The sequence below is a fragment of the Chenopodium album genome, chromosome 18 (assembly GCF_948465745.1).
Source record: "Chenopodium album chromosome 18, dcCheAlbu1.1, whole genome shotgun sequence".
Taxonomy (NCBI): domain Eukaryota; kingdom Viridiplantae; phylum Streptophyta; class Magnoliopsida; order Caryophyllales; family Amaranthaceae; genus Chenopodium; species Chenopodium album.
Genome location: NC_137851.1, coordinates 44,063,128 through 44,079,975, shown reverse-complemented (window position 1 = coordinate 44,079,975; position 16,848 = coordinate 44,063,128). Strand labels below are relative to the sequence as shown.

Below are 16,848 nucleotides of genomic sequence, written 5' to 3'. Positions count from 1 at the left end.
GGAGTACCTAATACTAATTGTTTTTTTTTTTTTTTGACAATCAAGAAAGCAAAGCCACCTACATACCCTTCCTAACTGCTACAGCCAGCTTGTGGGCTTCTATTACATCAAGTTTATTGACTTTTACAATAACAAAATTATCTAACTCTCTAATAGCCTGTTCTTTCTAACTAATTGTTCTTTCAATAAGATAAGACTAGGAATAAGAACAACATTGAGGACCGGGATGTATAAAAAAGTATTATTATTGAAAATTAATAAGGTAATTGGCAATTGGATGAATGTTTATCGTACAATAGAATGCCAATATAATTTGTAACCATGAATACTTAAGGTGTGTTAAGTTCAAGAGTGCATGAACAAACATACAAGTACTACCACATTACACAAAATATCTCATATTTATAAAAATTACAATAATATGCACTTTTTTTATTTTTATTTTTATTTTTATTTTTGATAAGAATAATAATATGCACTTTTTACAAGCAATATTACTAGTTTACTACATAATGAATAATGATTCAATGAGCAAACCTTTAAAAAAAAACATAGTGAAAAAAAAAAATAATAATAATAATAACACGGATCTCCAATTTTATTTTATTTTCAAACTTGGTGGTAATTTCCCTTAATAATTGTCAATTTCTTGGACATATTGTCACAATTATTCACGTTGTACAATAATGTATTGCACGATTAGATGCTGGCTAAATCGATTCAATTAAGCTGGCTAAGCTTGAGATCAAGATCTTCTTGTGACCAATTTTCTTCCTTAGCCAATTTCTTTAGTCGCACGATTTCGAGATACTTATTCTTGTGCCTGTTATTCATCTCAGCATACGTGATAGGCTCTTCTAACAATGACTTCTCTCCCTCTTTTATGTTGAGCGGATACACCTTTGCATCTTGTGCTGGATTCATGAATACTGCTATTGACGTTCGTGTCTCGTTCGAGTTCACGATTGCTTGATGATCGGCACTCTTGAATCTTCCATTGCTCATGAACTGCTCATAACATTATGGTCTAGGCATTAATAAAATATGCTAGTAATCTTAACAAAACAAAGATTTAATACATGTTGATCTTATAAAAATTGTCAATTTAGAGGGTAGCGTTGTCTTTTACGTCATTTAGTAACAGTTATAAATTTATAATTGTCAATGCAATGTACTGGCATGTCCTTGCCATGTAGACCCAACCATGTACGACAGAAACAAGTACAAAGTACTATACTAAATCAAAATTTAATCGTTTCAAAAAGTAAATGTTAGATATTTGACTTACATAGGCATGATCACCAAGGTTAAGGACCAAAGCATTTTTGATAGGTCGAACGGTGATCCAAGTTTTGCCACCATCCTTTGTAGCTTGTAACCCACCAACATGGTCTTGGAGGAGCAAAGTAATGGAGCTTGGATCAGTGTGTCGTTTAAGACCGACAGCTAGCTCGGGTTGTGGGCACTTAGGGTAATGGTTAACCACCAAATGCTGGCTAATATCACCCATTGACTTTGTATAGGCATCTTTGTCTAACCCCAAACCCTCGGATAAAAGCTCGAACATCTTGCAGGACAAGTTCATCATATTTTTGCCGTAGGCTTCAACCATGGCCTTCCATTGCTCAGGTTTGCTAGGCCATCTTGAGTAGTCTCGCCCTTGTGCCGGATATGTGAAGAAGAGCACTAGCTCACGCCAATTTGCCACTGCCTCCCCCTGTTACAACACGTTTCATTAGACTTTTTACCGTGTTAGAAAATAATTCAAGAGACTTTTTAATCGTGTTAATTTCAAGATGTTTCATTATTAGAATTAATATACTAATTTTAATGTGACCTAGCTAGTTATTAACCATATACTTGTATTATATATTTATATTTGGTTTTCTAGCTAGGCCACTTGATGATGATGAGTAAGTAGATTTGGCGTAATAAGTTACTATGTATGGTTATTATGTGCATGAAATTACAAGTAAATTTACCTTGAGATGACTAGAGATAAGGAAACCACCCTTATGCTTTCCAGGAGACATCTCATACTTGAGCTTCTCTTCATCAGGAAGAGCAAAAAACTCCTTAGTATACTTGGTCATTTCATTGATGAGCTCAACATCAATGCCATGATCCACCAATTGGAAGATCCCCCATTCCTCGCACGCCTCGACAACTTTCTTCATGATTGCCTCTCTTCTTCCTCCCGGACGGTCCTCGTCGATTCCGGCTAGCGAGATCACCGGAATGTCATCACTAAACTCATTATGAGCAACCTTAGCCTTATCCCTCTCATCTATAATGTAACCATCTTTTAATGTGGTTTCTTTGGCTAATGTTGAAGGTGTTACAAATGCTGATGTGGGGGCCATTTATTGATTTTCTTTCTTTTTTTTTTCTTTATAAATGTAACTAACTCTCTTGTACTTTACTTGATTGAGTAATGATGAATTACCAACTTTAAAAGGGCAGCTACATATATAGTAACGGTTATCACCAGGTATAATATTGATTTAATGTACCACCAAAATAAAAAATTATTCAGTCAATATAAGGCAGCGATACAACCCTTATACTACGTACTGAAGAAGTAATCGTAATTAATTGAACGTTAAGTCAAAGTCAGCGATTACTCACTGTATGTCTGGTATTATCACAGTTCTTACGTATATTTAAGCCGTACTTATTGAAATACAAATGTACTACATATCATTTAAAAAAAAAAAAAAAAAAAAAAAAAAAAAAAAAAAAAAAAAAACATATGGTTTTAAAAAACAAAATGACTTGTCATATTGTATTACTAGTTCTTTACCCAAACAATGCTCGAAAATTCACAAGAAAAAAAATTATATTTATATAAAACTATAAGTTTGTATTTGTATTTTTTTATAGATTATGTATACATTTAATATTTTATTTTCCCTCGGAAAAAAAGTATTTACTACCTCCGTTAAATGTTATGTGCAACTTTAAGTTATTATTTATGAATATAAAATATTTCAAAGTTGCACATAACATTTAACATTTAACCGAGGTATTATTTATTTAGAGTTGTTATTCTTCTATTGTTTAGGCTTATTATATTATTTTAAGGAAAAAAAAATTTAAAAAAAAATTTGGCGGGAATGTGGACGCAATATGTCTACTTCTGGGAAAATTATGGTGGTTATTTTACTTAGTATATAATATTGATTTGAGTTCCAAAATATGAAATATGTAATAAAAATTAACAAATAATCGAAAAAAATAATGAAAGGGGAAAAAAAATAGTAAAACTTAAAATAAACATGCCCCATACAAATCAAATAAGTTTGAGTTGAGATTCAAAGCACACGTATAAATACGTCAGTTGTTTTCTTTTGTTCTTGTTTTAGCTGTGCATACTTGTCAATAATTTATATACTCTGAATCAGATTATTCATATCTTTAAAGATTCTGTGAAAAACTACCATTAAAAAATAATTTTTTTGTGAAAAACAGCCTTTTATAAAATATGTTGTAAGAAACTATCTATTTAAGTGCAAAATGTTGTAAAAGACTATCATATGTCGGAAACTCACCGTTGACCTTTTTACTTTGGCGTTGACCAGACCACGTGGCGACTTTTACTAACCCCCCCCCCCCCGCTCCTCCTCCTCCTTCCTTTTTCGGATTTCGACCACCCCCACCCCCTTGTCGTTGCCTCCCCTTCCCTTGTCCAGTTTCCGATCGACTACCCCACCCCTTGTCGGCTGCCGCGCTTAGCTTGTTGCCCCTCCGCCTCCCCTTTCCAATTTCTGACTATCCCCACCACCCCCTGCAGCCCTCCTTTTCCCTAGTCATCTACCACCTTTCTTCCCCGCAATCGCCTTGAAAGCCACTTCATTGTCCCCGAAACCCATATATGGAAAAGGAATTTGGTTATCGAGGGGGTCGAGGTTTCTTGGGTGTCGAGGGAGGGAGGGTGAGATTTCGAGAGTGAGATATGCGTGGGTGGGATGAATTTGGCCTGAAATTCAAGAGGCGAGGGAAAAGGGAGAGGTTTCGAGGAGTTCGAGGAAGGGATGAGCAGTGAAGAGAGGTAGGTAGGGAAAGGGCTACTAGAAATGGAAGTGGGGGCCAGGAGAAGAGTGGCCGAAAAAGCTTATGGGGAAAAATGGGGCGGCATGGGGGGTTAGTAAAGGTCACGTGGTGTGATCAACGCTGGAGTAAAAAAGTTAAAAGCAAGTTTCCGACCTATGGTAGTCTTTTACAACATGTTGCATTTAAACAGGTAGTTTTTTACAATATTTTATAATAGGTAATTTCCCACAAAAAGTTATTTTTAAGATAAGTAATGTCAAAATTTTAGACAAAATTTAAAAAAAAAAAAAAAATACTATGTATAAATGATACGTACAGATTACAGTATGATATTTCAACGTATATACTATTTTCTCTTTGCTATCCTTCCTCTTCCTATACCAAGCCAAACTTGGTCTAGTGGAAAGCTACCTTTTAACTATGAGATTGGGGGTTTAACCCCCACTAGTGACAATTTGGGGGAATGGGATTCCCTTATCTTCCCACAACTCTTCCAAATTATCTAGCCCGCTAACCCGGGCCGGGAGGACCTGTGAGAGGTTCCGGCCCGATAGGGCCTTTTTTCTTACCTTACCAACCAAAAAAAAAAAAAAAAAAAAAAAAAAATCTTCCTCTTCCTTTTAAATCCTTTTTTTTTTCTCTATTATACAGCTTTTTGTAATAATTATAAAAATATTTATTTTTCATTGAAAATGATAGATGAAAAATGTTTTATATCAACAAACGGAGTCTAAATAATTTTTTTTTCCCCTCAAATATAATAAGTTTTTGTCAAATAATGCTGGCTGGATCTAAAGTTAGTAATAATTCACAAAGGAGCATTAATTATTTATTCTTCATTCAATTCATTTGTCAAAGTCCGATGTGTCATCAATATTGAACGCCATCCATTTCCAATAATTAATTGTTTGGTAATGGCTCCGAGTTGGTTGAGTATCTTGAGGTGTATTATTTTTATACCAATAATCCGTACCATTGACCATCCATCACAAAAAAAAAAAAAAAAAAAAAAAAAAAAAAAAAAAAAAAAAAGATGATGGCATTCTATGATGGAAAAGGACAGAAGGTATTATTTTTATAATTGGAACACTTTGAATTTTGAAATTTGCGTTTATTAAATTTACATAATGTAAATTAATTGGATTTTTTTTTAAAATTTTTTTAATTTTTTTTTTTTTTTTTTTTACAACACATTTAACTTAGTTATTAAAATCGCGATCCGAAAAGTAAAATTTTGCGATTCTACGATCCTAATACACCTAGTCAATCTGAATCTTCCATAGAATCGGTCTGCGGTAGAATCGGCCATAGGAACGGTAGAATTGTATAGGATCAGTAGGATCGATCACGATTCTACGATCCTATGGTCGATTCTACCGATTCTACAAAATGAGCGTAAAAGGAACATTTTTATCTTAGTGGACCTAAGTATGGGCTTGCTCATCTGGTTTCTTTCCAATTTATTTTTTTCTTTATTTTTCACCATTTATTTATTTATTTTTGTTTAAAATAAGCTAAATTTGCGGGCCTACTACAATTCTTGGTTGGTAGATACCGTGGCTCCAACCCTGCCTGATTTCGCTTGAATTTCACTTGCTTGATGTAGCTGATTATATTACAATGAATTTAATTATCTAATTTCAGTGCAAGTATGTAAAATGTATATAAAATTTTTAATAATTTTTAGTGAGTGGAAGCTAATTTCTTTGGATTTTGTAGACATATAAAGCTTTAGCACAAAAGGTTAAAATTATAGCCAAGTATGAATTATGTTACTAGGTCTACCACAACCAGCAAAATATATATATATATATATATATATATATATATATATATATATATATATATATATATATATATATATATATATATATATATTATTTTTTATTTTTTTTTTACAGAGGTTAACTTTTTATTAGAATTAGAATATAAAATTAACAAGTACTATTATAAATTTAGATTGTGTATGTATACACTATCGTCATATAATATACTTAAGGAAATAACTTTTTAAAAAATTGAAATATTATTATTATTATTATTATTATTATTATTATTATTATTATTATTATTATTATTATTATTATTATTATTATTATTATATACTTAATTTAGTTTAAATATGAATAAATATTTGATACAGTTTAGTAAAATTTCATATTTTTTTGCAAGTTTTGTAGGATCAGTCGATCCTACAATCCAATTTTATGACTCGATCCTACCCCCATCTTCCTATCTAAAGTAGAATCCCGATCGTGATAACATTTGTAATATCAAAAGTTGTATTCATATCAACTTTGTATCGATATAAATTGAATAATGTAAATTAAATGTCATGCCAAAATGCCAAACCAAACCAAGTGTACTTTTAAATTACTCCGTAGTACAATACATATTTTTACATAATTATTAAAGATTAGTTTAGTTATATTCAAATAAGTTCAGTTTTGAATAGATAAATTCAGTTTAAAAAAAATAAGTTTTGATAAGGGTTACTCAAGTTCAAATTACAACTAAAATAAATTCTGATAAGTGAAAATCACGTGAATTAAATAAAATAGTAAAATATACCCTTGAATAGGAAGGAAGTCATTGTCATTGTATTTATTTTACTAATCACGAGACATTAGTAAAATTCTTATATTAATGTCTCGTCATTGTCATTTGTAACATACAACTTTACGAGTAGTTCCTTTTCCCAAAAAAAAAAAAAAAAAAAAAAAAAAGCCCAAAAACATAAAAATAAATAAATTGGGACTATTAATTGTAAATTTGTTTTGGTCAAATCATGATGTTTGCATACATTCTACACCTTGACCTACTCTATAAAAGGTAATGGTCCTATGTTAAAGCTCCATTTCTTAAATTTTTAGTCAACAATCCTCTCTAACAATCACTTGCTCTCCGTATCATCCCTACCATGATTTCGTCCAAATTCATTTTGTGGACAAATAAAACATGGAATTTATAGACCAACTTCCAACCACCTGCTCGAGCAATGCTTATACGGTTGTACCACAAACATAAGAAAATATGAATAATTAATTAAAAACCTTTTTTTTTTCTTTTTATCTAACACCGAAATCATTATGAATATCCGTTTCACATTAAACATAAATAAGTTAAGTATAATAATAGGGTCTAATCTTTTCATTTTTTCCACTGTTTAGAACCTCCCACTTTTTTTTTTCCACCTTTTGGGACCTTTAATTAAGTTTTCGGTCATTTAACCCACCTTTAACTCACCGGAGAAAAAGTAAGTCCTTTATTTCAGTTTTTGGCAAAAAAAAAAAAACAAAAAAAAATTTAGTCCCCTCATTAACTTTTGTACAAAATAAGTCAGACTTTTCATTAATTAGCATGCATATCCAAAAAAAAAGAGTATATTATCCAAATATTCAACAGAAAATAAAACCCAAAAAAATAAAGTTGCAGCAATATTCCAACTAGCCGTTAATCTTCAAAAATATTAAATCCAAGAAGAACAGTAGCAGCAAGCCTTCAGTCCTTCATATTTCTTCTCCAATCTCAGCTAGAAAATAGGAATAGTTAGTGTTACAATTTTCTACAGATGTTCCAGAAGGGTTGCTTTGAGAATTTCAAGAACAACTAGAAATCCTTGTAGGAGATTTCATACATGCCAAAATTATATGAAACCTAATGGATGTGATTTTTAGGAGTGTATTGATGATGATTATGAATGGGAGATGAAAAATGAAATAATCATACAAAGCAATGATAGGTTGCATGAAAGGGAAGAAATCAGTGAGAATCATGTTTCATTTTATAGGATTGTAATCTAAGTCTAGTTATGGTGATTGTTGTAATATATATGTACAAGTGAATTAGTGTTTGGTAGAAAAATATCTCGTTAGTGCATCCGAATTGTTGTAGTAGTTGAACCCAGGTTGGATTGTGTTTGAGATGTATGTGATGTATGAATGGGCTGCAAATATTATCAATAAAAGCTTTTTTTTATCGTTTTTTTTAATAACAGAAAATGAATCCGTTTTTAATCTCGACCACTCGTTTACAAATTAAAGCTTGCAGCAGAAGGTTTGCCTTCCCCGTGCACACGTGTCCTTGTTTCATACACCGCCATCCAATCAACCTGCAAAAGTAATAATGAGGGGACTAACATTTTTGAGCTGATTTGATTTCTTTTTGAACGTTTTTAGGGGACTAAGTTATTTAACCCGAGGAACTAACTTATTTAACCCAAGGGACTCACTTTTTGGCTAGATTCTACCCATGAGGTCCCAAAAGGTGAAAAAAAGGTGAAAGTTCCCAAAAGGTGAAAAATTGAAAAGGTTAGTCCCCATATTTATACTTAACTCAACATAAATCAATCACACATTCACACAAATTGAAAAACGTTACTGTAGGGAATATTTCAAGAATCCCACACTTGATCCCCACTATGATCATACACTTTAGTATGGTGGCATCCAAAGGGAAGGAAACTAGAGCAAAAGAGTCGCCAATAAGTTTTAGGAACTTGTAAACCATTCACGATCATAGAGATCGCTAACTCCATAGTGGTCCTGAACCATGACTGGATATTCGGAGATGAAGGTACAAATCCAACCTAAAAGAGATTGAACCTGCCCTAAATAGGCCTCTACTTTGTGCTTCTCATATTCATGTGCGCTTTTCGATCAACATAAAATCAATATATTAATCCAAAACCTGTTTAATCTATGTTGGTTGAATATTAATGCACAAACAAATCTATTATTGGCGATAACTTGAATTAAAATCATATAAGCCTAAATAAAATTATTAATTATCTTATTAAGCATGATTTCAAGTACAAATTCCCTTTAAACCTGCAAGAGGAGGCGTGATCAAGCAATAACAATAATATATCAAGCAACATAATAATAACAACAATCATCATCATCATCATAATCTCATTAAAGCATAATATAATATTAGCAAGATCCTAGGCATGATACTAACAAGATTAATAACAAATCCTAGCATGACACTAAACAATAAAAATCAAAGCTTTAATCCAAATATGATACTAGAAAGCAATAAAAGCATCCTAACATGATACGAGGAATTAATAAAACAATCTTAACATGATTTCTAAAGAAATAGAGCAATTGAATTACTCACTTTGATGCCTCGTATCTCTTTCCATCAAAACAATACACATGTTAGTAACTTCAATGAAATATTAAATCAAACAATAATAATTGAAAATAGATTTGGGACCAAACCCTCAGAACTATCAACCTTTCACGTCAAAGGTCTAAGGCAACTTCGAGTTTGGCTTGGTGTATTCAAATCTCGTGAATGTGGAATGGTGTATTTTGTAAAGGAAAGGCTTAGAAAGAGAGAGAGAAAGAAAGAATAAACTTTTAGCTAAGAAAGAGAAAGAAAGAATAAGCTTTTAGCTTAGAGAAAGAAAGAAAGAATAGACTTTTAGCTTAGAGAGAGAAAGAAAGAATAGACTTTTGTTGATGATTTGAAAACGGAGGAAAAAGACCCTATTTATAAAGAAAAATCGACTGTAAACGATAGAAGAGAATCAAAATCAGACTCGTAGTAAAACTAGCTCCATCGAGACACGACAGGACTATCGTGATGCGATAGCTCCATCGCATGGCGATGTCCCATCGCGGTGCGATGGTTTCTGCATGATAAGATTCCCGTACGGAGTCCTTCTCCTAATCAAATTAGGTTACTTGGAGTCCGTACTTATCTTTAATCAAACCTGATTTAATCTTTTAAAACACTTGTTTTATTCCAAATAGAGCTCTTTATCTTTTCAAAATAAAATATAATTATAATTAATAATCCTAATCCCATTAGAACTTAAAATAACCTTCTAGAAGATTCTAGAAGACTATAATAAATCCTAATAACTTTAGAAATACAATTAAAGTTGATGGACCCTCCATATGATCATTGGGTCGCCCATAAAACTCATTTAACCCAGTTTAGTATTTTGACCATAACTTCCTCGTTATAACTCGAAATTGGGCTTATAATATATTGTTGGAAAGGTCTTTTCAAACCCTATGCAACTACAAAATTATTGGACCCATAATATGAACTAAACCAAACAAGATTGAACGTTTTTCATAAATAGGATACGAAATCAATGGTTTTCGAAAACAAAAATGAATTATTTTTATCAAAACAATTTAGAAAACAGAAGAATTCACGAGACTCTTCAACATTTCACCCCATTCGATATTCAATGACGTGAAATGTAATACCCTGTATTTTCATACGTATTTTCCTAATTAATTAATTAATTAATTAATTATTATTTTATAAAAAGAGTATTTTAGTAAATTAACTTACTATTTGAATTTTGGAGCCAAAATGATATTTGAATTTTGGCGCCAAAAATATTTTGAAACCTAATTATTATTTTTAGATTTTGGATAAGATTTATTATCCATTTATTTTATTCTAAAAATTGGATTATTTATATATTTCGGATATTTTAATTAAAGCAAAAACTATATTTTATAATTCATAAAACAGGTCTGAAAATTCCCAAACAGTAGCGAAGATTTTCTATGTATAGAAAATATGATTTTCTTAGTTACTTTATTGGTGAATAAGGGGTATTTATTTAATTAATTATTTTATACAATAAATATTATTTACACAATTATTTTTATTCCTCAAAATCTAGCCAAAATCTTCCTTAATTTCACTAATGAGGTCCAAAAATCTGAGCTATGGTAAGCTCAAGATTTTCGGCCCTCATGGTTTATTTTGGGGGAATTTATTTCGGTAAATTATATTTTTATTTATCTCCTAAAAATTTTTTTATTTTCCTTAATTTCATTTTTCCATCTTCTTAATATTTGATCATCATATTTTCCTACCTTTAATTTCCTTTGATTATTCCCCAAGTAATCTCCCTTGCCATATTATTTTTCATGACAACACACCTTCCATATTTTTATTATGCACAATCACCTTAATATCAAAACTTTCCATATTTATTAATTCACCTCTCCAAGTATTTTCTTAACTCTTCTTGCCATAATTATTCCTACATTTTCCTACCATAATTCATGTCCATACTAGCCTATAAATACCCCTTTATTTCATGACCAAACACTCACACAAATTCTCTTAATTCTCTCTCATTCTCTTCTCTTATTTTCTTTTCTTTTCTTTTCTTTTTTATCCTCCTTTTGTGCGCCACCACCACCGGCCTCCTCGACCACCCACGGCTGCCACCAGCATCCGCCGCCAGCCACATCCGGTGCCGGCAATCACCACCGCCGGCCACCCTTGCCGCCACCTCTCCTCCTCTTTCTTATTTAGTTTTCTATCTTTTCTTCTTCTCTTCTCTTATTTAATTAATTAGAATTATTATGGGAGATACATGAAAATTATTATAACTAGTTTTAATTAAATAAAATCAGATTTTTAATGATGTTTATGAAGATATAATTTAAAAAGTTCGTGTACAAATAGTTGGGGGTTTTTAATTTAATTGTTGTGATTATTTGTTAACCTTATATTAATTTAAAAAGTTCATGTACAAAAGGTTCTTGAGTTCTTTTGTGTGGTTTTGCTAAGCAAGGATCGAGGTACGTCTAGGTGGCTAGATACCTTTGAAAGTGATTGGTTTGAATAGCATGTTTTATATGATTTTTATTGGCGACTGAATTAAATTGATTTGAATTATGATTTATGAAATAAAATATGATTTTAATTTGTGTTTTAATAAATTGATCTTGATATTATGATTTTATTGAGTTATGGTTTATGAAATCAGATAAGTAAAACACACCTTATTTGCATATTATTAAGCAAAAAATAGTTTAAGAATTATCAAACTTACTGCTGCATGGTCACCAAGGTTGACAACAAAAGCACCCTCAATGGGCTGAATTGTGATCCAATTCTCCTCACTATCTTTAGTAGTTTGTAGCCCACCAACCTGGTCTTGTACCTGGTCTTGTAGCAACAAAGTAATTGTACCTGGATCAATATGTCTTTTGAGCCCAATTGCAAGACTAGGCTCTGGGCATTTTGAGTAGAAGTTCACAGCCATTCTTTGGGCCAACTCTTTATAGGCCTTTGTTATAGCCTGCCTTTCCAGGCCCATTGCCTTGGACAAAACCCCTAAAAGTTGGGTAGCTAGGCCCGTTATCTTTTCACTGTAGAGTTCAGTTACGGCCCGCCATTCTTTGGGCTTATCGGGCCACCTCGAGTAGTTCCTCTCTTTTTCTGGGTGTAGAAAGAAAGTTACCAATTCCCGCCAATTTTCTACTACTTCATTCTACCAAAACTCCAAAAGTGAAATCATAAGAGTTAAAGTTTTGTGTAATTAACCTAATTTTTATATATTTGAAATTATTACAATTTAATAGACATTATTACAACTAAAATAAACTATGAATCTTCAACTCTTTAAAAAGTCCCCAAGCACCTTACTGTAGCACAAGTTTTGCTCCAAATTTACTGTTCCTTAGGAACAGGGAAATACCGCCCCTGCCCTTTGCCTCCTTTACGGAATCACCAACTTTCCAGGGATAGGATTATCTTTTAATTTCCTTCGTTGCTTGGTGTACATTTGTCTGCTCTCTCTTCGTTCACTTTCTCTCTCCTCAATTGAATCCTTATTTGTTTAATCGTGATTGAGTTTTAATCATTAGGGTTTCAATTAATTGTGAAATTCGGGTTTATTTCTTGGTTGTGAGGATAGATCACTGTGAATTTAGGGTTTTTTCTTGGGAATTTGGGTGAAAATTTTTTAAGAGAATTTTTTTGAGTGAAGAAGGATGGGGTGTACAGAAGGATTGGTGAAGCAACTTGGAGTGACGAAGCTGAATTCTATGGCAGGACCTTCTACTGTTGATTTGCGGAAGACTCGGGAATTGGAGAAGGTTTGTTGATTTGATTCTTGAATTTTTATTTTTAATTAGGGATTCTTGTTTATGGTAATTGATTGTTGTTGATCGCTCGTTTTGGAATTTCAGTTTTTGGTTGATTTTGGTTTGTATGAAAGCGATGATGAGGCGGCGAAGAGGGAAGCGGTTTTGGCTCGCCTTAGAGAGGTATAAGAACTAAATTGGTGTGTGTTGAAGTTATGTTTTTATTTTTGACTTGAATTTCTGACATTATTGAATTTGCAACTATTCTATATTTTTTCAGATTTAATCAACCATGGATTTCGTGAAAGTTGTCGATCAAGCTGTTTGCGGAATGTAATTACTTCTAATTTAGTATGAATTGTAATTTTAATTAATGTGATTACTTCTAATCAACATGGATTTGTTTTAGTTGAATTCATGTGTTATAATTGTTTTAAATTTTATTTTTAAAATTTTTCTTTATGTAATACTGATTATCTTTATATAATTATAATGAACTTCTAGGTCCCTGGAAGAAGAATGCCTTACTGTTTTGGTATTGTTACACAGTGTATGCCTGTATGGCTCCTGACTTTTTAAAATTGTTATTGATTTTATGATTTATGATGCTGATTTTGTTGAATTGCTTCTTTATTGATTGTTATTGAATTTTTTTATTGTAGCTTTTTCTCATTTTTAGAATTAGATTTTTGTTAATTTAAATTTTCACAGTTTATTTAGGTTGTATTATGGAGTGATTATGTAGGACAAATAATTAAATTGAAAGAAATTGAGTATCTTATTCTTGTAATTAGCGTGTATGATGAAATTTTGATGTAAAATCAATTGTGGGTATTTGCTAAACTTGAACTTAGTATGAGTAATTAAGAGTTTGCTCGTTATGTGAGTTAGAAATTGGTGGGATTTTGTTGTAGAATGTGTACATGGAAGATTCGGCAAAATAAGCCGGATAGATTTCAAGTGGAATGTTAAGATTTGATTAATTTTTATTGAGATTTGCAGCATTTATTTGGGTTTTTGTAGATGTGAGTTTTGAGATTTCAAATTGCCTTTGTGTAGTCTATGGCAAGACTTTTTTTAGGTTCTCTGTAATTGCCTTTATGTAGTATTATTGCTCTGTTATAAATACTAATAAAAAATTTGTCTTTTAATTTGAGCATCGGGTTGGTGGGATGACATTTGAGAATGTGTACTCTACTTGATAATTTTTTAAAGTTTGTTCTTTCCTTTGCTTTTTCCCCTTCTGTTTTTTTTCCTATGTTTGTGTCTTTTATTTCATTTCCTTTCTCATTTGATTATATAACTAAACTTGTTGATTTATACTTCTTTAATATAACTAAAGTGCATTAGTATGATTTGATATAACTAAATTCGCAACTTCACATAGTAGAAATCTGAACTTGAAGCTAGCTACTGATTTTCTATTGTCTCTAAAGAAAATATTTATGGTTAATTTTGTTGACAGAGTATCGGCTAACCAATCGGTAATGTATGTTTTTAATTTATTGCCAATTTGAGATAGAATTATAACCAACTTGAGCAGATATGATAGGCCTAAATCCTTTCATGTGTTAGGTTGTAAAGTTTTCATACTTTCATGTGACAATTATACATTCGAAAAGTGAAGACGTCTATGTTGGAATAATATTTTACAATGTAAATAGAAGAGGGAAATTGAGAGAGATAGGGAGGGTGGAGTGAGTAGGAATTGGCTTATTAATATTTCCAAAACCATAAAAGAAAGTTAGGAGAGACGAGTAAGGAGCTAGAAGTTCTAAAAGAGAGGAAGGGAATGAAGAAGTGGGGAGAGAGAGGGAGGGAGAATTTAAAAGTGAAGATAAATGAGAGAAAGATAGATAGAGAGGTAGGTTGGGGCAACTAGGGCTAGGTTTAATAAAAATATTAAAATCATAGGAGGTAGGGGAAATATAAAATCATAAAAGAGAGGGGAGCGAGTGAGAGAAGGATAAGGAGGAAGAGAAAGGGAAAATGGAGAGACTAAAGGAATGAAAGGAGAATGAGGAACACAGAGAATTGAAAGATGACTTGGTGAAGGCTAAGACGATATAGAAAGATCGAGGGTACAAGTAAGAGAAGAGGCTAGTGGTAATTTACTGTAATGTATAAAATTTTATAATATTTAGCTATTGTTATTGATGGATTGATGTTGAATTAAGGTTTTAAGATATGTGATTTAATGCTGAAAGATGTTATTTTTAAATTCTGAAAGTAAGATTTAGCAATGTTTAATTATGATTTTGATGTGATGAAATAATTTAGGTTATAAGGTAGTAAATTATATCTGTATTTGCAGCATAATACCAGGGGTTTATTTAGCATGTGGAACAATTGGGTTTCATACGACTTACGACATCGATGTAATCTTGTTTGCCATTGGGTTTTAGTGCAATGACTAATAAATCTTTGTTTGTAGTGTATTATTGAAAGTGTTTTTTATTTAGCAATGGAGGGTTTTATTGGAGTAGTTTTGTTTTAACAAAATTACTGTCTTAGTTAGAGGGTGTTGGTTGATTGGTTGTCCATCGCATGCGTTGTTTTAGCTCACTATTAATGGTATTGTTAGTTTTGATTGCTGTGGAGTTTGGAATTTTGATTGATTTGGTTGGGTGGTAGCTATATGTGTGTGATCCTAAAGACCTTGCTTTATACGAGGAATTTGTGGGAATTGATTCAAACATTGGATCTTGTTGGAGAAGGTATATTAAGAGAACTTAGTGAATGTAAGCAAGCCCATATCAATGTAGCCGATAGCATTCTTATTTATCTGATTAACATGTAGATACTTGTAAATTTCCAAGTATGGAAAAGAATGTGAAAACATATTGCTTGTTAATTTTGTGTTGTGGCACTTGAAATGTTTTCTGTGTTTTATTTGTTTCTTCTCATGGTAGTGCTATTAGTATATCATTAATTGCTGTCAATTACTATTCTAACCAAGAAACCAAAGACCAAAGTTACCAAACACGTCATAAGTGTAGTGAATTAGAGTTTGATTATCTGTATCTGCAGGAAAATGATGGAATTATGAGATTATGCTTGCATCTATAATCCTTATAATTCGGATTTGTGCTGCTAAATTCATTTTTATTTGCTGTGTTTTGATGTTCATCTTAAAGCAATTGGAGGTCTATTTAGAGGCTAAAATTATGTTAATTAGGAAAACTTTCTTAGCTTTGTCTTCCTTTGGCAATAGTAAGTGATCACCCACAAGCTTATCATTGTGAAAGATGTCACTAAATCAATACTTTGTGTGAATAGTCTTGAGTTTCTTTAAGGGAAATGGTAGTATTCAGAAGTATTTTAAGAATGATTTATTACTCTCAGCACTAATTTTGTTAATTCCAATGTGGGTACATGTGGCTTCAAACAATATCCGAGGATTTTGAGCTGCTACTTCATGTGTTTATGCTTTTCTGATTTTGTAGGATTTTTGGTACTTTGTAATTTGATTAAGGATAGTTAATGTTCATGGGGCATTACAAATAAATAATCTATTCTGAATATGGGTTTGGCTTTATGTTAGCTGGCATTTTGAAGCAAAATAAAGTAAATAATTCAGGCATGAGATTTGATCCCGGGGTAAGGACAACTGATTTTGATAGGTTTATAGCTGAGTATGAGAATGATCATACTTCTTATTGTTGGTCTGTTTTGATTAATTTCAGGGAAAATGAGGAGGAGATCGAGAAGGAGGCTCTTTACCGAGTTTAAGCTCAAGTAATTCTGTCGAAAGAGTTCGGGATCTTCACTCTTTTTTGTGGGTTGTGCTGCTGAACATCAACCTCATTTATGATTTGTGTTAAATCTTGTAATTTATAGCTTAAGTAGCAATTACATTTGACTTGACATGTGCAATTTTTCATGATTTCCCCCCTTTTCCCTTCTCTATTGTTATAGGAAATTCATTAAC

At 31.9% G+C, this 16,848-nt stretch overlaps 1 protein-coding gene and 1 pseudogene across 1 annotated transcript; both read right to left on the bottom strand.

Moving 5' to 3' along the window:
- Window positions 1–610: 610 nt before the first annotated feature.
- LOC145590912 (flavanone 3-dioxygenase-like) lies at window positions 611–2,400 on the bottom strand. Its single transcript, XM_081647302.1, has 3 exons — window positions 1,983–2,400; window positions 1,289–1,717; window positions 611–1,008 (listed from the first exon to the last, which is right to left on the bottom strand). Exons 1-3 carry the CDS (start codon window positions 2,361–2,363, stop codon window positions 721–723), a joined length of 1,098 nt encoding a protein of 365 aa, XP_081503428.1. The 5' UTR covers window positions 2,364–2,400; the 3' UTR covers window positions 611–720.
- A 9,445-nt stretch (window positions 2,401–11,845) lies between these two features.
- Window positions 11,846–12,616, bottom strand: LOC145592187 (naringenin,2-oxoglutarate 3-dioxygenase pseudogene; annotated as a pseudogene).
- Between the last annotated feature and the right edge of the window lie 4,232 nt (window positions 12,617–16,848).